Below are 25167 nucleotides of genomic sequence, written 5' to 3'. Positions count from 1 at the left end.
CCTAAAACCTCTTACCTTGGAATATTGAAGTCTCATGTTAAAAGGAACCACCAACTTTCATATGTTCTCATGTTCCCACCATTGACCGCTAGGTTTTAAGGGTATTATGACTCATTCATATTATACTCATTCTGTGATACCCCCCCCCCCCCCCATAAAAGCACCTGTCACTCAAAGCCACCAGTGTATGTCAGACACAAGACAATATTTCTCCTTTACTTAAAACGTATAAAATAACCTTGGCCTTAAAACGTAGGCTATAATATTTTTTAATTTACTTTTATTTAACTAGGCAAGCCAGTTAAGAACAAGTTCTTATTTCCAGTGACGGCCTAGGAACAGTGGGTTTACCTGCCTTGTTCAGGGGCAGAATAACAGGTTTTTACCTTGTCAGCTCGGGATTTGATCTTGCAACCTTTCGGTTACTAGTCCAACGCTCTAAACATTAGGCTACCTGTCTAGTGAATGAAGGGAAGTATGAAGGGGACAGCTATCCTATAATATGACGATTAAATTGACAATCCTTAAAATAGAAACAAATACACACAACAGCCTATTTATCAACAAAGCTGATTATCGAGGGGGAGAGTTGGAAAGATTTCTCAAATATTGCGAGGAACTATTATAATTTGAATGGATGTAAAGAAAAAAAATACTTTGTTGACTTCCTACTGTGGGAGGTGAAGAAAAAATTACTGAGAAGCCCAGCTGGGCACTTACCTACATTTGACATTTACAAGAAGCAGGACATGTACACAATATATGCAAAAGTATGTGAACACCCCCTTAGAGGATTCGGCTATTTCAGCCACACCCGTTGTTGACAGATGTATGAAATCGAGCACATAGGCATGCAATCTCCATAGACAAACATTGGCAGAAGAATGGCCTTACTGAAAAGATCTGTGACTTTCAACGTGGCACCGCCATAGAATGCCACCTTTCCAACAAATCTGTTCGTAAAATGTCTGCCCTGCTAGAGCTGCCCTGGGCAACTGTAAGTGCTGTTATTGTGAAGTGAAAACGTCTAGGAGCAACAACGGCTCAGCCACGAAGTGGTAGGCCAACACAAGCTCTCAGAACAGGACCACGAGTGCTGATACACTCACTAGCGAGTTAAAAACTGCCTCTGGAAGCAATGTCAGCACAATAACTGTTCGTCAGGAGCGTCATGAAATGGGTTTCCATGGCTGAGCAGCCACACACAAGCCTATGATCACCATGCGTAATGCCAAGCGTCAGCTGGAGTGGTGTAAAGCTCGCCACCATTGAACTTTAGAGCAGTTCTCTGGAGTGATGAATCAAGCTTCACCATCTGGCAGTCCGACGGACGAATCTGGGTTTGGCGGATGCCAGGTGAACGCTACCTGCCCCAATGCATAGTGCCATCTGTAAAGTTTGGTGGAGGAGGAATAATGGTCTGGGGCTGTTTTTCATGGTTCAGACTAGGCTCTTTTAGTTCCAGTGAAGGGAAATACGACATTCTAGACGATTCTGTGCATCCAACTTTGTTGCAACAGTTTGGGTCAGGCCCTTTCCTGTTTCAGCATGGCAATGCCACTGTGCTCAAAGCGAGGTCCATACAGAGATGCTTTGTTGAGATTTATGTTGAATAACCTGACTGGCCTGCACAGAGCCCTGACCTCAACCCCATCGAACATCTTTGGGATGAATTGGAACACCGACTGCGAGCCAGGCCTAGTCGCCCGACCTCACTAATGCTCTTGTGGCTGAATGGAAGCAAGTCCCCGCAGCAATGTTCCAACATCTAATGGAAAGCCTTCCCAGAAGAGTGGAGGTTGTTATAGCAGCAAAGGGGGGACCGGCTACATATTAATGCCCATGATTTTGGAATGAGATGTTCAATGAAAAGGTGTCCACATACTTTTGGTCATGTAGTGTTTTTCTATCAGTGCTCAGGCGTGCTTGCTCCGTCAACATTAACAGGACAGAAACCAGACGCATGCTCATTTCTAAGATGGAGAGTGTATGTGATCGTATGAAATAAACCAAAACGTATTTCTCACAAGTGTAGCAAGTTGTGATCTCCGCAAACGTTTCTATTCCGGGAATGTGAACGGTAAATTACTGTGATTAGTAGATGCATTAACAGAAATGAATGTAACAATGACAGGGTTTGACGGTAAATTGCTTGTTTTAAAAATGGAAGGCTACTACATATGTATTCATAAAAGTGCATTTCGGACGACACGGTGTGTATATATTGCCCAGGTTACTATTCTACTTTGGTGGGATAGGGGGGCAGCAATTTTTTTAGTCTCGCCTAGGGCAGCATATCGGCCAGGGACGGGCCTGATCAGCATTGATTAGTCTATAAATTAAGGAAAGATTACATGTGAAGTTATACCATGTCAGGTTGGAGAGGATTGGCGCATTGTCCATTGGACACATGAGTGTATTGTAGGCCTCGGAGCCAGAACAACCTTGTCGACCGCTGTTGAATAATTAATGAATAGTCAGACACATCCAATTTTTTTTTTTTTAAATAACAATGTATTTATTTACTAGCAAGCAATGAAAATGTGCATTGTATAAAAGAAAGTCAACACATCAAAGCTTTTTTACTGAAGTGTCATAGCCTATAGCGCTCTACACCCCCACTATTCTAGGGATTAGCTGCTCAAACATCAAAGGACAGTTGGAAAGAGGAGATGTAGAACATTTTGTAGACACCGTTAGCAAAATATTTGCTTAGAATCATTAGTGAACACTCCCGCTATTAGGTAAAGTTTATCTGCATTTTATAAATCCTAAAAATGAATGTCGATGACAGTCTTCATCCTTAACCGTCAGCTACACAGTTATTCAGTGACTGTCACAGCCCTAGTCTCAGCACAGTTCCTATTGTATACACTTATGAAAATGATTCAGGTTGGAGCGACATGACGACAAATGGCATTTTCCACCCTCAGAACATAGCATACGGAGTGGCCTTCGTGAAGTTCCATTCACCACCAGACAAAAGTGATCCACCAACCACAACAACACCGGTAAGAGAAGCTCAGCCGCAATCTTTAACCTTCTTCTACATAGCCAATGTCGTGGTAATTTCCTGTATTACTAAACATTGAGAGAGCAAACCACACACAAGTCAGAGTATATTATAAAATCCATATTTAATTATATATGAGCTTCACCATAGCCCTGTGACTCTTAGATCAATTCAGTGTCTATAAATGAATTCTCTGAGAGTGCTTACAAAACAGTTCTTAGTATAATTTATAGCCAAGACACACCCATCTCAACTCACATGACGAAACACAGATCTTAGGAACAGTTCACAAAGAACATTTTACTTGAAAGAGGAGTATCCCATAGCCAGATAGCTTTAGCTATAAATTATCGTTCAGTTTGGTCTCCTAAACGAAGTTCTTATGTCGTTCTTGGTACCACTTAGGACCAAAACATTACCTCATCCAATGGCATATATCAATTGTCAATTCTAGATACGCCCATCTCAAATACACTTCCTCCTGGACAAGATAAGAAAAGACAGTGAGCCTCTTAGGTCATATACTACACTGATCAAAAAAATAAAGGGAACACTAAAATAACACATCCTAGATCTGAATGAATGAAATATTCTTATTAAATAATTTTTTCTTTACATAGTTGAATGTGCTGACAACAAAATCACACATTATCAATGGAAATCAAATTTATCAACCCATGGAGGTCTGGATTTGGAGTCATACTCAAAATTAAAGTGGAAAACCACACTACAGGCTGATCCAACATTGATGTAATGTCCTTAAAACAAGCCAAAATGAGGCTCAGTAGTGTGTGTGGCCTCCGTGCCTGTATGACCTCCCTACAATGCCTGGGCATGCTCCTGATGAGGTGTCGGATGGTCTTCCTTAGGGATCTCCTCCCAGACCTGGACTAAAGCATCCGCCAACTCCTGGACAGTCTGTGGTGCAACGTGGCGTTGGTGGATGGAGCGAGACATCATGTCTCAGATGTGCTCAATTGGATTCAGGTCTGGGGAACGGGCGGGCCAGTCCATAGCATCAATGCCTTCCACTCGAGCCACATGAGGTCTAGCATTGTCTTGTATTAGGAGGAACCCAGGGCCAACCGCACCAGCATATGGTCTCACAAGGGGTCTGAGGATCTCATCTCGGTACCTAATGGCAGTCAGGCTACCGCTGGCGAGCACATGGAGGGCTGTGCGGCCCCGCAAAGAAATGCCACCCCACACCAAGACTGAACCACCGCCAAACCGGTCATGCTGGAGGATGTTGCAGGCAGCAGAACGTTCTCCATGGCGTCTCCAGACTGTCACGTCTGTCACATGTGCTCAGTGTGAACCTGCTTTCATCTGTGAAGAGCAAAGGGCGCCAGTGACGAATTTGCCAATCTTGGTGTTCTCTGGCAAATGCCAAACGTCCTGCACAGTGTTGGGCTGTAAGCACAACCCCCACCTGTGGACGTCGGGCCCTCATTACCACCCTCATGAAGTCTGTTTCTGACCGTTTGAGCACCTGTCTCCTGGTAGCGCCTCCATGCTCTGGACACTACGCTGACAGACACAGCAAACCTTCTTGCCACAGCTCGCATTGATGTGCCATCCTGGATGAGCTGCACTTCCTGAGCCACTTGTGTTGGTTGTAGACTCCGTCTCATGCTACCACTAGAGTGAAAGCACCGCCAGCATTCAGAAGTGACCAAAACATCAGCCAGGAAGCATAGGAACTGAGAAGTGGTCTGTGGTCCCCACCTGCAGAACCACTCCCTTATTGAGGGTGTCTTGCTAATTGCCTATCATTTCCACCTGTTGTCTATTCCATTTGCACAACAGCATGTGACATTTATTGTCAATCAGTGTTGCTTCATAAGTGGACAGTTTGATTTCACAGAAGTGTGATTGACTTGGAGTTACATTGTGTTGTTTATTTTTTTGAGCAGTGTAGATCAAGATAAGGGCAACCTCAGAGGGGACATACAATAGTTACAGACACATTCCCATAAGAAGACAAGCCTGATCTCTCCCCTCTCTGGGGCCCAAGTAACTTCACCCACATAAGCATACTTATTTATCAATGTTACCTAAATAATTCTGATTCTGCCACGACACCCACTCTCCACTGAGACTAAGTCTCAATAGACTCATTCAGTATATAACTAAACTCAGCAAAAAAAGAAACGTCCCTGTTTCAGGACCCTGTCTTTCAAAGATCATTTGTAAAAATCCAAATAATAAAATCCAAATAATAACTTCATGGATCTTCATTGTAAAGGGTTAAAACACTGTTTCCCATGCTTGTTCAATGAACCATAAACAATTAATCAACATGCACATGTGGAACAATCATTAAGACACTAACAGCTTACAGACAGTAGGCAATTAAGGCTACAGTTTTGAAAACTTAGGACACTAAAGAGGCCTTTCTACTGACTCTGGAAAACACCAAAAGAAAGATGCCCAGGGTCCCTGCTCATCTGCGTGAACGTGCCTTAGGCATGTTGCAAGGAGGCATGAGGACTGCAGATGTGGCCAGGGCAATAAATTGCGATGTCTGTACTGTGAGACACCTCAGACAGCGCCTCAGGGAGACCGGACGGACAGCTGATCGTCCTCGCAGTGGCAGACCACGTGTAACAACACCTGCACAGGATCGGTACATCCAAACATCACACCTGCGGGACAGGTACAGGAAGGCAACAACAACTGCCCGAGTTACACCAGGAACGCACAATCCCTCCATCAGTGCTCAGACTGTCCGCAATAGGCTGAGAGAGGCTGGACTGAGGTCTATTAGGTTTGTTGTAAGGCAGGTCCTCACCAGACATCACCGACAACAACGTTGCCTATGGGCACAAACCCACAGTCGCTGGACCAGACAGGACTCGCAAAAAGTGCTCTTCACTGAAGAGTCTCGGTTTTGTCTCACCAGGGGTGATGGTCGGATACGCTTTTATCGTCGAAGGAATGAGTGTTACACCAAGGCCTGTACTCTGGAGCGTTATCGATTTGGAGGTGGAGTGTCTGTCATGGTCTGGGGCAGTGTGTCACAGCATCATCGGACTGAGCTTGTTGTCATTGCAGGCAATCTCAACGCTGTGCGTTACAGGGAAGACATCCTCCTCCCTCATGTGGTACCCTTCCTGCAGGCTCATCCTGACATGACCCTCCAGCATGACAATGCCACCAGCCATACTGCTCGTTCTGTGCGTGATTTCCTGCAAGACAGGAATGTCAGTGTTCTGCCATGGCCAGCGAAGAGCCCGGATCTCAATCCCATTGAGCACGTCTGGGACCTGTTCACTATGCTTCACTGTAGGGATGGTGCCAGGTTTCCTCCAGATGTGATGCTTGGCATTCAGGCCAAAGAGTTCAATCTTGGTTTCATCAGACAAGGGAATCTTGTTTCTCATGGTTTGAGTCCTTTAGGTGTCTCTTTTTTAAATCGAACTCCATGCAGGCTGTTGTGCCTTTTACTGAGGAGTGGCTTCCGTCTGGACACTCTACCATAAAGGCCTGATTGGTGGAGTGCTGAAGAGATGGTTGTCCATCTGGAAGGTTCTCCCATCTCCACAGAGGAAATCTGGAGCTCGGTCAGAGTGAACATCGGGTTCTTGGTCATCTCCCTGACCAAGGCCCTTCTCCCCCCGAATGATCAGTTTGGCCCAGCAGCCAGCCCAGGAAAAGTCTTGGTGGTTCCAAACTCTTTTTGTTTAAGAATGATGGAGGCCACTGTTTTCTTGGGGACCTTTAATGCTGCAGACACAATCCTGTCTCGGAGCTCTACGGGCAATTCCTTTGACCTCATGGCTCGGTTTTTGCTCTGACATGCACACACCTATATAGACTAGGTGTGTGCCTTACCAAATCATGTCCAATCAATTGAATTTACCGCAGTTGGACTGCAAGTTGTAGAAAAATCTCAAGGATGATCACAATGGAAACAGGATGCACCTGAGCTCAATTTCAAGTCTCATAGCAAAGGGTCTGAATACTTATGTAAATAAGGTATTTCTATTTTAAATTTTTAATATGTCTGCAAAAAATTCCAAAAATCTGTTTTTCGCTTTGTCATTATGAGGTATTGTGTATAGATTGAGGAATACAATTCAAAAAATAAATTTTAGATTAAGTCTAGAGAGTAGACAACTTTTTTTCTAAACTTTCTTTGATTTTGAGTGAACTGGAATTTATACCATCAAAAATGATATTTATGTGCACTGTCCTGTGCTTTCCTAACATGACTGACTGATCAGACTCTCTCACAACACTGTCTTTCTTGCCCCCTGACAGAAGTTGACCAAGCTGGGCCAGTTCCGGGTGAAGGATGAGTCCCCATCGGCTTGCCCCAGTCTACAGCCAGGCAGCCTCTTCTTCAACAGAGAGAGCACCTCCAAAGCCAGCCCAGCGCTCAAGGGTATTACTACTGTACTCAAGCTAAAGGCCTAGTTACAGCTAATTTCAGATTGCATGTTTATTAGTGCGCATTAATGTGATGTGATTGAGTGAGCGAAAAGCACCATAGGGTCTGCTGGTGGGGTGAGAAATGTGAAACAATATTTACCAACTTCTCTCTCTGTCTCGTCACCTCTTCTCCCCCCACAGTTTCGCCACAGACTGAGAAGCTCAGCTATGCAGCTGCCGCCCTGCAATCTGGATCAGGGTCTGGCCACTCCTCAGCCCCACCGTCCTCCAACTCTCCCCCACCACAGGTAAAGACCAAGGCTTGGTTTGCATCCCAAATGGCACCGTAATCCCTATATAGTGCACTACTTTTGATCAGAGCCCATAGTGATGCATCATTGGCTTCTCTAAGACCAGAACTGATGGTGAATCATTCATTAAGTCCTTCCATGCTAGTGCGGACTGACCTGAATCTCCAGGCTATGATACTAGTTATGTCCCAAATGGCACCTTATTCTATTCCTATATATTGCACTAGTTTTGCCAAGCGCCTTATGGGCCTTGGTCAAAAGTAGTGCACAATATAGGGAATATGGTGCCATTTGAGAGGCAGACACCATATTGATTTCTTTAAAAAGAGGTACAAGGTGATTGTTTTTTAGCCCTGCAGCTGTGTTCGGTAGACTGCGCCCTCGTAGCTAATGTAGTATAGATTTAATGTAAACATTGTAAATCATCGATAGTGAAAAGAGATGACAGTATGGAGGCATATGTTTGCTTGTGGTACATTTTTCCAGAGGCTCGGAGATGGAACATTCTTTCAAGTGAGAGGCGATGTTACTCACTTACACATTAATTTACATAAGTGTAAACATAATTAGGACCTGCGATTTGTTTGCTTGTTTGTTTTCTCTACTCATTTCTGTCAGTTATCCCACTTATAGAAATTATAAGCAGTTTTCATTCTAAATTTATTGTTTTCTTAATTGAAAAGTGAGTGTTCTCATCTGCTTTGCTCTTTGAGTACGCATTTCTCTCATTGTTTTACCGTAAGGACAAATTGCTTTATCCATCCTCTCTCCTTTTTCCTAGGCAGCAGTGAAGAGGAAGTTTGAGTTCACTAAAGAGCGCCAGACTGCCCTCGCTCCGCCCCCCTCAAAGAAACCCAGCCCTATGGGCTCTCCTGAACGGGGCACTACCACCCCCAAACCCAAGGCCAAACCCAGCACAGCCAGTACTCCCAGCCCCATCGCTGCCAAAGGTAAAGACACCCTGCAAGTCAGTCAGCTATCCAGCTAGCCACTCACTGACTCACTCTACACATTTTTCACCTATGCTTGTGTGAATAAAGTAAGTTTAATAAATCGATGCAAATACCATGATAGTTATATATTCTTATTTTCCCCTCTCCTCATCTCTGTCATTCTTTTCACCCCAGTCTCCCCTGCCCAGAAAACCCCAGACACCAAGAAGAAGGAGAGCCTGTCCAAACCACAAGCCAAGCCCAGAGCCAAACCCTCCAAAGCCCAGTCCAGCTCCTCTGAGGCCACCGTTCCCCTCAACAAGATCATGGAGGGTGTGGTGTTTGTGCTGAGTGGCTTCCAGAACCCCTTTCGGGGGGACCTGAGGGACAAGGCCCTGGCCATGGGGGCCAAGTACCGCTCGGACTGGACCCCTGACGCCACACACCTCATGTGAGTGGAGGAGATGGAGATACTGGGAGGTAGTAGTTTGGGAAGTACTCTTAAGTTGAGTTCTCATTGTAATCTGAAATCTTATTGGTAATTTAAAGATGCATGAAAATGGTAATAGAGTGAGGTAAGAACATATTGGAAACAGGTCAAAAAGAATTGTGTGGAGTACAACCAACAATGGGGCTAGTATTATAGTGGTAGTAATGTTTGTAGGAGTAATATTATCAAGTATATTCTCCATCTCATATACAACCAAGACTAGTGTAACTAGAGGAGTATCACGATAACAGCATGCAAAGCAAAGCAGACCATATCACCCTAATCACACTCTGCCATAGTAGCAGTGGGCTGTCCCTGGCTTCCTTCCTGTGCCTGCATCCCATATGGCACCCTATTTATTGCACTATACAGGGAATAGTGTGCCATATTTTGGATGTAGCCATGGTCACGTTCGACCCTGGTCAAAAGTAGTGCACGATATAGAATGCCATCTGGGACGCAGCGGTGCTAACCAAGGGTTTATCATCTGCTTTATCCAGCTGTGCCTTCTCCAACACCCCCAAGTACAGCCAGGTGAAGTCAGCAGGGGGCGTCATCGTCCGGAAGGAGTGGGTGCTAGACTGTCACAAGAGGAAGCAGAAGATCTCCTTCAAACGGTAAGGGGAGGGAGGGGGAGGCTGTGGGAAGCAGAACGAGGGAGGGGGAGGCTGTGGGTGGCAGAAGGCAGAACGGGGGGGGGGGTGTGTGGGGGGGAGGGAGGGGGAGACTGGGTGGCAGAACGAGGGGGAGGGAGGGGGAGACTGTGGGTGGCAGAACGAGGGGGAGGGAGGGGGAGACTGTGGGTGGCAGAACGGGGGGAGGGAGGGGGAGACTGTGGGTGGCAGAACGAGGGGGAGGGAGGGGGAGACTGTGGGTGGCAGAACGAGGGGGAGACTGAGGGAGGCAGAACGAGGGGGAGGGTGGCAGAGAGAGAGGGGAGGAAGTTAGACTGTGTTGTTAAGTCTGCTTCAAATAAATGGGTCCTTTGACTCATTGCCACCCATTCTCTATCAGAAAGCTTCTTTGAATTCAGTGAATTAAGTGAAGTTGGCAGTTAATGGTGTTTATAAGCACCTATTGCCAAGACTTTACCTGTACCCATGCAGCTCACTGAAGATGTATTCAGTCTAACTTCTACTAATGATTCTTGTCGCTACAAGCGGACTCATTGAAGATCTCTCTTCAATCAAAACTGTGCATTGAAGAATATGGCTGAATCTCGAGTTAGTCAAAGCAAGGCCTCAGATAATATGAAAAGGGTTTCTTACCGCACCTTTCTTCAAAGTGAAAATGTCTTTCACATAAGGCTTCACTTCTCGTCTGTCACCTGAGGTGAAATCACTGCTTCCACGGGTAGTTTCGAGACCTGGTTTCAAATACTATTTGTAGATCAATAAGACCTGGTTTCAAATACTATTTGTAGATCAATAAGACCTCATTTCAAATACGTTTTGAACGATGTGTTTAGACAAAAAAAAATGTTTTTTTTAAATACAAGTTGAATTTTGGAAAGTATTGACATGCATTTACAACTACTTATATTTAAAGTTGTTGTTTTGGGCTGTGTATTTCAAACTACTCAAATACACAGAAAAGTGTATTTTAAAATACTTATAAGCGAAACATGCAACAATTTAAATACTTTTACTGAGTTACAGTTCATATAAGGAAATCTGTCAATTAAAATACATTCATTAGGCCCTAATCTATGGATTTCACGACTGGACAGGGGTGCAGCCATTGATGTGCCTGGGCGGACTTAGGCCCACCCACTTGGGAGCCAGGACCAGCCAATCAGAATGAGTTTATCCCCAAAAAGTGCTTCATTACAGACATAAATACAACTCGGCACCCCCCTCAGACAATCTCGCAGGTGAAGATGCCATATGTGGACGTCCTGCGCTGGCGTAGTTGTGTGACACAACTGGTGCACCTGTGTAATGATCATGCTGTTTAATCAGCTTCTTAATATACCACACCTGCCAGGTGGATGGATTACCTTGGCAAAGGAGAAATGCTCATTAACAGGGATGTAAACAAATGCACAACATTTGAGAGAGACAAGCTTTTTGTGGGTCTGAACATTTTTGGGGTTATTTTATTTCAGCTCATGAAACATGGGACCAACACTACATGTTGCGTTTTATATTTTTGTTCAGTGAAAATATGCATGTATTTGAACGCAGGTCTGGTACTTTCTAGGCTAGGTCAGGTCTCAGTGATTGCTGCCTGCATCAGTCACCTATGTTTTTCTACACATTTCCCTACTCCTGTACAATGCGCTCATTTTCTTTAGTCAGAATTGACATCATGTCTGTGTAATTGGCCCTCAGAAACAAATGAATATCCGCTTATCTAATTTGAAAGCGGTGTGCGAAATTATAAAGTACTATTGTAAGGGGTGTTGCGGAAATAAGTCCAATTAACACTGTTGAGGTATTAACACACTAATTGTGTGTATTTTTCTCTGCGTTGGCATCATAATTCTACATTGGGACGCGCACACACACACACACACCCACTACCGCCGTTATTTGGCTGTGTTTACTGACCCCCTTCTGCTGTAGACTGCTCTCCATCTCCCTCAACCACTCTCCTTTTTGTATAGAGAATCCCTCTCTCCTCCTCGTCTATCCTCACTCTCATCCCTCGTTCCTCATCCATCCATCCATCCAAGCCATCTCGTCTCTATTGTGCAGCTCTTGTTTGGAGTGCGGAGCTCTAATGATTTATTCCTTATTTAAAAGCTGCATCTGCTATGGGTAATTGAAGGGTCCACTTCCTTTGAAGAACACTAGTGCTCATACACACACACACACACACACACACACACACAGAGAGAGACGTAGACACACACATACTCAAACGCAGAGAGACGGTCGTCGCACGCTCGTACACAAACACACAGGCCAACTCAAACCAGACGAACACTGCTATGCATCTAAATGTTTTGGGCCTTTTGTCCTTTAGAGAACACTTCAAAATGAAAGGAGGAACAGAGAAGAGGAGAGGAGGGGCGCACGCTTCCCTCAAGTGGCATCAAGATAAACCGGCAACACAATGGAATGAATGGGGAATAAATGAGTAAACTTTGCGTTAGTGTAGATTATTGAAGGTTCCGTCCGTTGGTAACATCTGAAGTGCCTCGGAAACCTTTTTAGATTCCCTTTTAGTTATCACAGACCTAGGTTGCGTCGCAAATTGCACTCTATTCCCTAAATAGTTTTTTTTCTCTTTACAATTATTACCTGAGACAACAAATCGTGATGAAGAACTGGTGTTGTGCAAATAACCATTTTCCTCCAGTAAAGCCCTTGACCTTTTCATAATTGGATTTGTCGTATGAAAGGACAAATTTAACTGATCCAATACAACTTTATTCCTCCCCTCAGATTGTGCGTAATTCCCTGTCCCCCCCAGGAGGCCTTTTGGTAGGCCGTCATTGTAAATGAGAATTTGATCTTAACTGACTTGCCTAGTTAAATAAATAAGAAAATATTGAAGCGATTCTGATCGTATTGACCATGAACGGGTTACAGTGCTGTCGTCATTGTTACGGCGCCAATAAAGGTGCATTTGAATGCAGTAGCCTAGGGAACACAGTGGCTACCTATTCAAAACCACAATGCTAGTCCTCTATCATTTTTCTACTTTTATTGTTTGATATTTAGACTGCCCTTGGCTCGTAACTTACCCGAATCAACAATTGGATATATTGTTCAATCTGATGTATTGTAGAAGTAATTCATTCTTTTTTGGCCCTGAAGTCGAGACTAATATTCATTTTCCCACACAATTCAGATTAAATACATGGCCTTCCAGGGACCTCTGAGTGCAGAGGGAAACAAATCACTCTTGCGCACTGCTCTCCATAGAGGGAGGATACGTTTTCCTTTAGGACCTACCCTCTGGTAGAGCATTGAGAATTCTATTCCTTAACTCAATTCAATACATTTCTTTGGGTAATTCGCCATACTGCATATGAAGTGAAGTGTCCCTAAGAGGATTGAGAAGCTTAGAGTCTCAGACCCCGTCTCTGTAAGCTAAGCATATAGCCAGTCCTGTGTGCACCTGCTACACTACATTAGGAAACCCTCTACTTTTTCATTTTCCAATCTAAACCGTGCTGTAGGATATGAGGAATCGATGCACAGAATAGTGCGGTAACAGTGTGAGTAGTGATGACCCTTGATAGCCGTATTTCATCTTAGCGGTCGTTTTGGTGACTTGAGGGGCTGGAGAGTGTGTGTGGAAAAGGTAATGCATCTTTGATTGAGAATGAAGTGGCGTGTGTGTGTGAGAGGGTTAGCACTGTCGCTGTCGAGGCTGAAACTTCGTTTCACCTGGGTGCCACAGCCAGACGCTTTTCCGCCGCACCTCTTTCTCCTCATCCAGACGTATTGTTTTATTCTGTCATATATTCGCTTCACGGACAGCCTAAACTAATGCGATTTAAACCACTTACATTTTTCATAGTGAACGTTAGCCGTTCAGTCGTGCCTGAGTGGACCAGGTTAAGGACTTTCCTCAAGGGCACTGCCACCAGGCTCGCCCGTCATAGGACCCTGTCAGTCCCTCTCTGTGGGGTGGCTCAGAGGGCACTGCCACCAGGCTCGCCCGTCATAGGACCCTCTCAGTCCCTCTGTGTGGGGTGGCTCAGAGGGCACTGCCACCAGGCTCGCCCGTCATAGGACCCTCTCAGTCCCTCTCTGTGGGGTGGCTCAGAGGGCACTGCCACCAGGCTCACCCGTCATAGGACCCTCTCAGTCCCTCTCTGTGGGGTGGCTCAGAGGGCACTGCCACCAGGCTCGCCCGTCATAGGACCCTCTCAGTCCCTCTCTGTGGGGTGGCTCAGAAGGCACTGCCACCAGGCTCGCCCGTCATAGGACCCTCTCAGTCCCTCTCTGTGGGGTGGCTTAGAGGGCACTGCCACCAGGCTCGCCCGTCATAGGACCCTCTCAGTCCCTCTCTGTGGGGTGGCTCAGAGGGCACTGCCACCAGGCTCACCCGTCATAGGACCCTCTCAGTCCCTCTCTGTGGGGTGGCTCAGAGGGCACTGCCACCAGGCTCGCCCGTCATAGGACCCTCTCAGTCCCTCTCTGTGGGGTGGCTCAGAGGGCACTGCCACCAGGCTCGCCCATCATAGGACCCTCTCAGTCCCTCTCTGTGGGGTGGCTTAGAGGGCACTGCCACCAGGCTCGCCCGTCATAGGACCCTCTCAGTCACTCTCTGTGGGGTGGCTCGGAGGGCACCGCCACCAGGCTCGCCCGTCATAGGACCCTCTCAGTCCCTCTCTGTGGGGTGGCTCAGAGGGCACCGCCACCAGGCTCGCCCATCATAGGACCCTCTCAGTCCCTCTCTGTGGGGTGGCTCAGAGGGCACTGCCACCAGGCTCGCCCGTCATAGGACCCTCTCAGTCCCTCTCTGTGGGGTGGCTCAGAGGGCACTGCCACCAGGCTCGCCCGTCATAGGACCCTCTCAGTCCCTCTCTGTGGGGTGGCTCGGAGGGCACGGACACACCGGCGCCCCTTGATAGGTGTCTCAAAACCCATTTACTGTTGTGAATGGCCTGGTTCCATTCCAACAAGGGCATTTGTCTTGTCAGTAAAGGACTTTGATACTGCAGTAGACAGTATGTCACGTTCTATTGATGGTACGGAGGCAGATGTAGGCCCAGTAAAATAACGTAACGTCCACACACTTACTTAGTTCGACCGCCTTTGAATTCCTCACAGAACATAGCTCGAAACATCGAAATCAAGGTAGTGCATAAATGTTTGTGTTTCCTCTCTTCTTTGCGTAGTAGCACTTCTAATGTTTGCAAAACGACATGTACAATTACATTTACAGTAGTGTGTCAAATGTATATTTTACATTAGAGCTGGAACGGTAAACCGAAAATGATCGACACCGACCATAGCGATCACTTATCGCAGGCATTTTGCTGATATCGTTCATAACGATAAGTAGCCTATACTAGAGAAATGTGAAGTTTGAAATGTAATACGTTTTGTTAATATGTGTGATTGTTAATGGGACACGTGATGCTACAACCATCAAACTAGTAGTAGTAGTTTAAAGGGTAATACAAAAAACTGGTGCGCATTAATGTTATAAACTTATCAATCTATTTATCGTATCGCATCAGTTAATTTTTTTTTGTCCATATCACCCAGTTAAATGTACATTCTGCAAATACATAATTGTAGGCGACAGAACCACCCCCAGGTGTCAAACAAATCCACTTAACAGGAAGAGGGAAGTATGTGGATGCATTGACTGTGCTGTCCATGGTGCTGATTTATGGTACTGTGTGTGAGACGTGTGTGCACTCTGTTACTGTTCTGTGTCTGGCTAGCCTTTGTGTCCATCTGGAACTTTTTTGCGCCCTTCGGATTTTGTGTTGTTCCAACATTGGAACCTTTGCGCAGAATTCCAGCCAGTGTGATCATCCCTTTGCTGCCCATCTAGTAGGAATCTTCTTGTTTATCCAGTCAGATGTTTTGCTTCTTTTCCCTTCACCCCCTTTTTTTTGTATTTCTTTATTTAATGCGATCTTTCTCTTCTTTCCCGCATTCCTCTTACTGCCAGGTACCTGATGCACGGAGCGGCGTCCAGCTCGGAGGGGAGCGACGTAGAGGAGGATGAAGAGAGTGAGGAGGAAAAAGAGAGAAGGGTAAGGGCTTCTTAAACCGTTCCACGACCTAGCAGTATGACATGAAATGATGACCCAATAAAGAAAAAAAACACAATTCTGCTTCAAGTAACTGTAATTGTTCTGATTTACATTGCATTGCATTTGTTTTCTTCCCACCCCGGTACTGCACTCTCCGTCGTTGGCAGACTCCACAAAAGAGGAGAGAAGAAGAAAGGCAACCCACTCCCAAAAAGACCCCCATCAAGAAAGAGGAGGAAGATCTGTATGGTGGCTCCACAGACGCAGATGAACCAGGTTTCCATTATACACACCTCCATTGGAGCTGGGACGATAAACCTAAAATGACTGATTTTGCTACACAGTGTTCCTGTAGATTGTTCTAAAATAATTTGGTCAACAGTAATACCCTATGTATTATCTTAATTCCTGTTATAAAAGTATCTGCCTGTCCTTGTTTCGCTGTCAGCTGCTGACTCTCACTCCCTCTCCCCACTGTGCGCACGGAGGAGCGAGAGATGAATTCTGAGAAGCACAAGCATATTGCTCAAAATGCTAATACGGAAACAACAGTTTTCAAAGGAACTACTGTTCTATACTACTGTTCTATACTGCAAAAATGTAAACACACCATGCAACCATTTAATTGATCTTACTGAGTTATAGTTGGTATGAGGAAATCAGTCAATTTAAATAAATTCATTAGGTCCTAATCTATGGATTTCACATTACTTTTTTTAATATGCCTTAAAAAAATGGGCCTCGTGATCTCGTCACGTTTTTTTTGTCCGTAGCTTATGCCTGCCCATGCCATAACTCCCCTGCCACCATGGGGCACTCTGTTTACAACTTTGACATCTGCAAATAACTCGCCCACACGACGCCATACACATGGTCTGCGGTTGTGATGCCGGTTGGACGTACTGCCAAATTCTCTAAAACAACGTTGGAGATGGCTTATATTACAGAAATGAACATAACATTTTCTGGCAATAGCTCTGGTGGACATTCCTGCACTCAACATGCGATTTGCAAACTCCCTTATCGCAATATATTTTTTGGTCCATTTAGCCCAGCTCTATCTAGCACCTCCCCAAATGTTTTTTTACTGTAATTTATCACTTATTTATCGTTAGAGAAAAAATGTGTAAATATATCACTACTTAAGAGAGATTCCTGCTACACCTGAGACAGAGGTGAGAGGAAGGATGAACAGATTGGGAAGGAGGGGGAAGTGTGGAAATGTATGAACTCACTACATTAAGTTGCTCTGCATAAGAGTGTCTGCTAAATGACTCAAATGTAAATGTAAGTGGACAACCAGGATAGAGGAAATGGAGAGATGAGCTAAGAGTTATTTTGACTGATGGGCGGGATAGAGGATTCTGAGGGTGACATGTTTATCATCCTAAACATTGAGGCTGTAGTTAAACCAGTCAGGATCACTTCAGATATTCAGTGCAGCATTGCTTTTGAAACGAACAACAGAACAGATACTAATTTGCGTAGCGGACATTATTATCTCCACTTATTTATGTGTAAATCATTGCTGCCAGTTTTCTCACAACAGACAACTACACACTTTTGATAGCAGCTGAATCACATGTGTCAGAATAGAAGGACCCTGACATGGTGTTGGAAAGGATAGGAGAAAGGAACATACTCTCTGGCCATACTCGTTTCCAGAGACTCGTTTCATCACCTGACAGCCATTATTGCCGTAAATGTATTTCTATGGCCATGTAGTGAATGAAATCGCTCAATGGGCTTAATACATTTGCTCTAGTAGCTAGCCGAGGAAGAAAGAAATACTAACCCCACAAAGACTGAAGAGGATGGACATGAAAGAGGGTAAAATGGACAGAGGGAGAGAAGTTGGGAAAAGACTGCTTTAATGAATTGTGTGGAGGGATGGACGGATTGACAACGCCGCCATTAAAAAGGACAGGAAGAGAGGGATGCGTGTCAAGAGGACAAGGAGAGTGAAAGAAGCACTTGCGTAGAGCAATCGCTGCCGAGAGACTTGTGCATGATTCTAATTTCTATGGTAATGCAAGGCCAGGAGTAAGTGGTCTGGGCGCATTAGTGCGCCCGAGAACGTCTTTACTAACGCATCACATGCCTGGAAAGAGGGAAGAAGAATGAATCGCGACTGGGTGGATCTCAATAGTCTAGAAGTAGCTTATTTTCCTTGTCTCCTTCATCTGCACTGGTTGGAAAATACATATGAACAGTATTAAGGAAACCTAGCCTTTAACTAGGGCCTAAGTACAAGGCCTTTTAATTTTGGAAGAGCAAAGCTTAGAGAGGTATGGGTGAAGCACTTACATGTTTCTACAGCGTAGTATAGACTTAAGTTATGACCCAATGTAGATTAGTAAGATGGAATGCTTCTGATGTAGGTTATGTTCTTCTGATGTAATAATGTTGTTATTCTCCTGTCTCCTACAGAAGATGAGTCTGGCATGGACACGGAGGACGAGCTAAAGAGGTAACTAACATCACCAATGAACACGAATGGGATAGTGTTCATATTTGACTGTAGCGGGGGTCGAAGCCATGTCCTACTGCAGGACCTCTGGGTTGACAGTGCCTCTGCCCTAGCCTGGTTTGACCATAGGAGTTGCCCAATGACCATAGGAGTTGCCCAATGACCATAGGAGTTGCCCAATGACCATAGGAGTTGCCCAATGACCATAGGAGTTGCCCAATGACCATAGGAGTTGCCCAATGACCATAGGAGTTGCCCAATGACCATAGGAGTTGCCCAATGACCATAGGAGTTGCCCAATGACCATAGGAGTTGCCCAATGACCATAGGAGTTGCCCAATGACCATAGGAGTTGGCAAGACAGCACAAAGGTCTGGGTCCATGATACCTTGATCCTCTTGTTGCTCATCATGGTTATTATTACACATATTTGTTATTTTACTGTGGTTACCAACTCGCCATATAATTTTTCCATCCGTTCTCATTTTGATTAATTAGTTGTCGGATTGCGCTGTCGTCGTGAATGTAAATGAATTGCCGAGCTTGTTGTTGGAAAGTATTTTTGTTGTAGAGCATCAATACAAGTCTTAAACTCCGCCATACTGAAATGGTCTTGCATCAAACATTCCCCTCGCTCTTGAGCTCTTTCAGTAATCTGAAGAGTGCGTGGGTTTTTGTATGTGGGCTGAAATGTCTGGTTCTGTCAGTTGTATTTGTTGTGCTGCATCACAACAGAATGAACAGGTGTGGTGTCTCTTCATTCAAGGACACCAGCAGAGCATCAATCAGTAGTTTCATAACCCCCATTACATAAACAGTTTTTTTCTCTCTCGTCGGCAGGGTGGAGAGCGCGAGTCGGCAGAAGGAAGGAGAGAAGGAGAGAAAAGGAGTGAAGGAGGAGGACCCTTTTGGGGGGTCGACTGACGAGAACACTGACGCTGAGGCCGAGGAGGACAAGCCCATCCCTGAGTTACCAGGTCTGTCTCTGTCTGTCTGACCTTGTCTGCCTCTCTCTGTGTGGTCTGTGCTGGCTGTGTGTGTCAGTTTGTTCTTGCTAATTGTTCATGTTATTCAACATCAATAAAGAACTTTTCTGTAAGCCACGCTGGTTTTTCACGACACTCGCAAACGTTAAGTTGTCAAATTGCACACCATTTCTTCTCTTTTTTTCCCATCAGTGATGAACAATGAGGATTACTGTAATGCTCTTACAGGGAGTCTTGCACTCATGCTGATCTATCATTTTCTTACGACCCTTTAGATTTCCTAACTGGAAAGCGATTCTTCCTCTATGGCAAGTTCCCCAACAATGACAGGCGCCTACTCCTGCGGTACATCATCGCCTTCAACGGGTAGGGAGTAGAGAGACCGACTCCAGAATGAGAGTAGGGCAGATTTTCCTGTAACAGTAGTACTTTACTAGTACTTTTAGAGGTAATACAAGTGATCAGCGGATGAGGGCTTGTGTGTCATTGTTTTATAAAGGTACAGTGTTTGGGATCTCCGGCGAGACGTGTAGCTTTCTCACTCTCTTCCTCCTCTTCCCCTCCCCATATCTCTCGCTCTCCTTCTTTGTTCCTCTCCCTCTCTTTAGGGAGGTGGAGGACTACATGAGTGAAAAGGTCCAGTTTGTCGTCACCGGCGAGGGATGGCACGACTCCTTTGAAGACGTGAGTGTGACCTCCCTTTTGTTTCCTTCGAAAGACCTCTTGATTGATGTTAAACACACATATGAGAGTGCGATACACAAGCAGGCAGGCACACACTCGCACACCACGAACATGATTTGTGGAACACACACACTTATAAAGGTCTCATCTCTTTGTTAAAAGGTAATGACTCCAGGGAGTTAGAATGCTAGTCATCTATGTAAAGTGCTCAATTCATAGTCTGCGCCCAAAAAAGAGACAGAGACATGTATAATGATATTTTCCCCTTTTGAAAGGCTTGGAATTAAATAGAGGTGCCACTCTAGCTATCACGTGATCATCTTAAGTGAAATAAGTAGTACATTTTTCCTAATGAGGCCAGACAAAATTGATTCACTGTTTTAACGTATTTCCCCCCCAGAAAAGTGAGGCGAGCGAGTGGGGTAAAAAAATAAAAAAATAATAATCATTAGGTGGATAAGGTATAACAGTACTTTACCACACATAGGCTATATGGACATGAACAATAGGCAAAATATTCCATTTCAGACTGATTTTCAGATTATTATTATTAAATACACAATTTAACATGAATTAACATTATTCACATCGGATGTATAATAGAATGCATTTTTCTATCATTTTCAAAAATGATTGAAAACAAAGTAATGTATGAATGTATTATCAGTTCATTAATCTACTTAATTGTATATCCTACCAAATTCAGGAATGATTAACAATAAATAAATGTAATCAAATTGAAATGTTGATGCATAATGAGTTCATTATCTGAATGCATCTCTATAGCCCAGGCGTTAACAAAATATTCATACAAATACGATTAGACCCTCTCATAGGCCTGGTAGAAAGAGTCAATCAAGTTAGGTCTGCCAAATGAATGTGGGACTGGAAAATAATACATCAATCCAGCCATAGAGTATAACCTTTCATCATCATCCATATAACATGCAACAATTAGAAGCATCAATCTATATAGATGAAGTGTGACTCAATTCGAGCCCAGTAACTTTGCTCACCGCATCCTCCTTCGACTGCCTCGTCTGGCTGCCACGACAAGCATGTGCGTGCCACTGGCGATGTACTTTGCTGGACACGCTAGCTGTTCTAGGCGGCGCGTCATCACTTCAAACACATTCCTTCGTGGTGTTATCGTTTGGCCTACTACCAGTTAATTGGTTAAATGACATTGTTGTTTTGTCTATTAATCGCTTCTAATAGATCTGAAAATTATGCAATAACCATGAATTTAACCGTCTGTTTGTTTATAATGCGGGACGTCCCATGTTTAACCTGGACACACAAATAGTAGGAATTTGCGCCGGCTTCAGCCATGACCGCATGAGAGAGAAATGAAACATCTGCACGTCGCCTGCAGGTGCCAGCGTGTGTGTTCCACTGTCCAATATGAGGCTCGAACATGATCTGAGCGCGTGATCTGAGTCTGTTTGGTCTCTTGGGCATCAAAAAAAGCCTCAAGGCAGAGCGGACAGTGCATGATTAACAAAGAGCTGCGTATATTGTCCAAAAAACAGCACATCTGATTATTATTATGTTTGATTTTTTTCGGGTTGTGGAGAAAAGTGAGGCGTGGCATCCGTTAAACAGTAATTCAACTTTGTTCGGCCTAAGTATTATTTATATTTAGAAAATATATCCCAAAAGGACGGATTCTAGGACATGGATTATGTTAAGAATACTTTTGATGTGCTGTTTACCTACCTCAGGGCCTTTTTTGTGCATCACTGATGTTTGATTTGATATTGGACATGCGTGGTTAGCTGCCTTTTGATGTAGGTCTGTTACACAGACATCTGTGTTCCACGCCAGCTCATTTGCAATGGAAAGTGCTTCTGCCAAGTCACGAGCTATTGAAATACAGTATATATGTTGTTGACCTATTTGGTGTACCATTTTAAATATTGGTTCAGTCTCTGTAGCCCTTTATTATTAAACAGATTCCCACCTCCTGACATATTTTCCTCTCGCTTTCTCTCTCCCTCTCTGCCACAGGCACTGATGGAGAATGGTAATTTAAGCTTTGTCAAACCCACATGGATTTTTGCCATCAACGATCGACAGAAGATGCTGCCATATCAGCCCTACACTGTTGTCCCTTGAGACTTGCATTTGCTAACGTGCTCACACACACAAACACACACACAACAGTATTGTACCTGTCCAAAGGGTAGGAGAGGTTTACATTGAAGCCATAGACACTAGCTCTTCTCAGATCCTCAGGTAAATGAAACCAAGCCTGTGCCATTTTGGTACAAATGCCTTAACTTTACCTGAGGCCATCCAGAGAGCTGGATGAAATGGTTTCCTTACCAGAGATGGCATATCTTCGTAGACTTATCATTACCGGTGCACAAAAATAACTCCCCCATCTGCCTCTCTTTCAGGGCTTTTAAAACTATATTTCTCTGCTTCACCTCCACTACCTCAGGGTCTATGTGGAAACTTCAGTTACAACTCATGTCCTGAAAGGCCACTGGCTTTGATAGAGGAGGGTGTATTAGTGTTAGGAGCAACATAGAGGGTCCTAGGTGTAGCCGGAATGGCACCCTATTCTCTTAAAGAGCCCTATGTGCCCTGGTCAATAGTAGTGTACTACGTAGGGAAGAGGGTGCCGTTTACTGACGTAAAGGTGTTTGTTCGTTTTTTAAGGTCACTGACACTCGATGCCAACGACCACGAAATATGAATAGAAAATAAGGCCTTTGTCCTTGTTGCTCGGTAGGAATAGGAAATGGACTTCAAGGATTGGTTGGTATTCCTCATCTTATTATTTATTAAGTCCACTTTGGCGTAATACATGGGATTGTAGTGTAATTTGTAGCATGTAGTGCTGTACAATTACGTGTACTTTTGTTTTATTCATGTTGTATGCTGTTTGAACTGTACACAGAGACTATTGTGTGCAAAAGTGTGAGGATCCAATAAGTCCTGTTTTTGCTTGGTTATTTCTGGAAGTATATGATGTGTGTTCATTATCCTTGTTTATCCCGTCTAGATTCGACTTGTTTATTACAGTATCTTAGCTTTGCTTTCAGATTTACCCCCCCAAAAATAAATATTTGATCAATTAAAATAATTGATTTTTAAATGAATTGCACACCCCCCTGCGTGTTTTTATTGATCAACTAGACAGATTTAAGCGGATTTGAATGGAACCCATCCTTCTTTCCTCTATTCATATTCTGTTTCCATCCCTCCATTCTCTATCATCCCCCCCTAATTCAGTTCTCCCCATGTTTCCCTCTCCAGTCAAGGGGATTAGAGTAATGGAAGAAGAGCAAGAGGGAGAAGAGAAATTATGATCAAATGTTTGAATTCTATGCCATGATTATTTTGAATAGAAATCATTTTAATTTTGGGTGGGGGTATGTCAGTGGTGTAAGATTAATGCATACCGTTTTAGACATTCATTACCTGACCTGACACAACATTGTTAAAGTTGAAATGCAATTTATAATATTTTTCACAAGCCTTTTAGGAGTGTATACTTAATTCCATTTGGAGCCCCAGATGGATTCATAGATGTTTCAAAAGCTTTTATTCATTTTATGGTCTCATATTCCTTTAACATATTTGGCATGTTCTCGAAATCGAGAGACCGGTAGATCTGAGAGTTTAGAATTGTGCAAAGTAAGGCCCTTTTCACTTCATAGTGTTGTCTATACTGTTTTTCTTTAGTCTGATAGGCAATTTCTTTGTCAAATATTGACATTTTATAGCTCAATGGTTACATTCTGATGTACTTTATGAGTATCATACCGTAGTTAAGAATTCCTGTTAGTGAGCTGTGTGTATCAAAGTTCTCACAGTCTTTTTATCCAGCTCTACTTCCTCAAGTTGTCAATGTGTAGACTGAACCATTGTCTGGACCACCTGAGGTACCTTTTCCACAGTTTCTAAGCTTGCTTTCTCATTGACTATGTCCCGATTCTTCGCCCTTTTTAAAGCATAGGAGTGTAAGCATTGGCTGGAAGGAGTTTACACCATTGTAAAAATCCATGAGAGAAAGTGTGTGCACACTTTGGAAGAATGGTGAAGAATTGGGGCTCAGCTATACTGTGTAGATCACATTATCCTCCCAATGAGGGACATTGGTGAGAGCTTTGGGAACGGAACAAACTGGCAGTCATGATCATTTTGAGTGAGTCATTTACTGAGATACTGCTGTTGGATGAAGGGGTTTTGATGGACACAGAGAGGCTTAAAGGTCTGCTTCATTTGAGATGGTTTAATAACCTTTCCAGATAGTGTGCTGTCTTATCTTAACTTCTAAGGCAGGGGTGGGCAACTAGATGTCAGAGCTGATGGACTACATAATTATAATAATTTGTACACTGCAAATTGACCAAGTAAGCCCAAAAATATAGATTTTTAAATTAAGTCATTATTTCATACCTTGATTCCATTGAGATACGATCACATACTGTATGGCTCTCTTTTTATTTGTGGGAATACTTGAACAGATTTCCTAAATTGACATAATTTTTTATCTGAATTCCTGCTGATTTTTACAGTCCTTTTTGACAAAAAAAAACTTTGAGGGGCCAAAATAAATTACTCGTAGGCCGAAGGTGTCTTTGTCTGTACGATGAAAAACAAACTGAGCGGATAGGCTTCATTCAGTACTTGGGCACTAACCAACTTCACTGAACTATCTTTTATAATTATGAGATATGAGTCTTACTCTCACTGCGTTTTCAAGTGAGTTCGATAACACTGCCCATCTCATACTGCCTGCCCTCATCCATTGCTATCCCCGTTTACGCATTAATGATGAAGCATATATGTTTTCCCCTTCGAATTGTCTTCCCCGTCTCATTTCTCTCTGATGATCTCCTCTGTTGCTTCTGCTCATTGCGAGCTCTGCCGAACGTATATGGATGATTTTAATTTGTCGCCCAATTGGAGCGCTTTAGAGATCTTTTTACCCACGCGGTTCATTTGTTTTCATCTGTCTGTTTTTTTCTTCTGAATATACACACACACAATGCTCACTGGCTAATGAGGGAGGAGGAGGGGGGAGAGGGAGGGTACCGCTAAATCACTTGGAGGAAAGTACAGAGTGTGAAAAGCAGAGAGGGGTGGCGAGAGGAAGGGATTTACTGCTGGAACACTCATTGAGAAGTAGAGGGAGTGAGTGTGTTGCATGTAATAGAGGTTGAGGTGTGAGCTCTGACAGGAGAAAGGTTAGCAGGCTCAGAAGCAGACTG

General features: G+C 44.0%; 1 protein-coding gene across 1 annotated transcript in view; it reads left to right on the top strand.

Moving 5' to 3' along the window:
• Positions 1 to 23049, top strand: part of LOC139366199 (DNA repair protein XRCC1-like) — a 28873-nt gene extending 5824 nt beyond the window's left edge. The window contains exons 5-17 of the mRNA XM_071103426.1: positions 2934 to 3011; positions 7280 to 7403; positions 7592 to 7698; positions 8483 to 8651; positions 8829 to 9084; positions 9624 to 9740; positions 15715 to 15799; positions 15967 to 16075; positions 18230 to 18269; positions 19110 to 19246; positions 19531 to 19621; positions 19864 to 19939; positions 21950 to 23049. Of these exons, the coding sequence (XP_070959527.1) occupies positions 2934 to 3011; positions 7280 to 7403; positions 7592 to 7698; positions 8483 to 8651; positions 8829 to 9084; positions 9624 to 9740; positions 15715 to 15799; positions 15967 to 16075; positions 18230 to 18269; positions 19110 to 19246; positions 19531 to 19621; positions 19864 to 19939; positions 21950 to 22057 (1497 nt within the window). The 3' untranslated portion in view covers positions 22058 to 23049. The remainder of the gene's footprint in view (positions 1 to 2933; positions 3012 to 7279; positions 7404 to 7591; positions 7699 to 8482; positions 8652 to 8828; positions 9085 to 9623; positions 9741 to 15714; positions 15800 to 15966; positions 16076 to 18229; positions 18270 to 19109; positions 19247 to 19530; positions 19622 to 19863; positions 19940 to 21949) is intronic.
• Positions 23050 to 25167: the final 2118 nt, after the last annotated feature.

Source organism: Oncorhynchus clarkii, chromosome 2 (genome assembly GCF_045791955.1).
Source record: "Oncorhynchus clarkii lewisi isolate Uvic-CL-2024 chromosome 2, UVic_Ocla_1.0, whole genome shotgun sequence".
Classification (NCBI taxonomy): Eukaryota; Metazoa; Chordata; class Actinopteri; order Salmoniformes; family Salmonidae; genus Oncorhynchus; species Oncorhynchus clarkii.
This window is presented reverse-complemented; position numbering and strand designations above follow the sequence as displayed.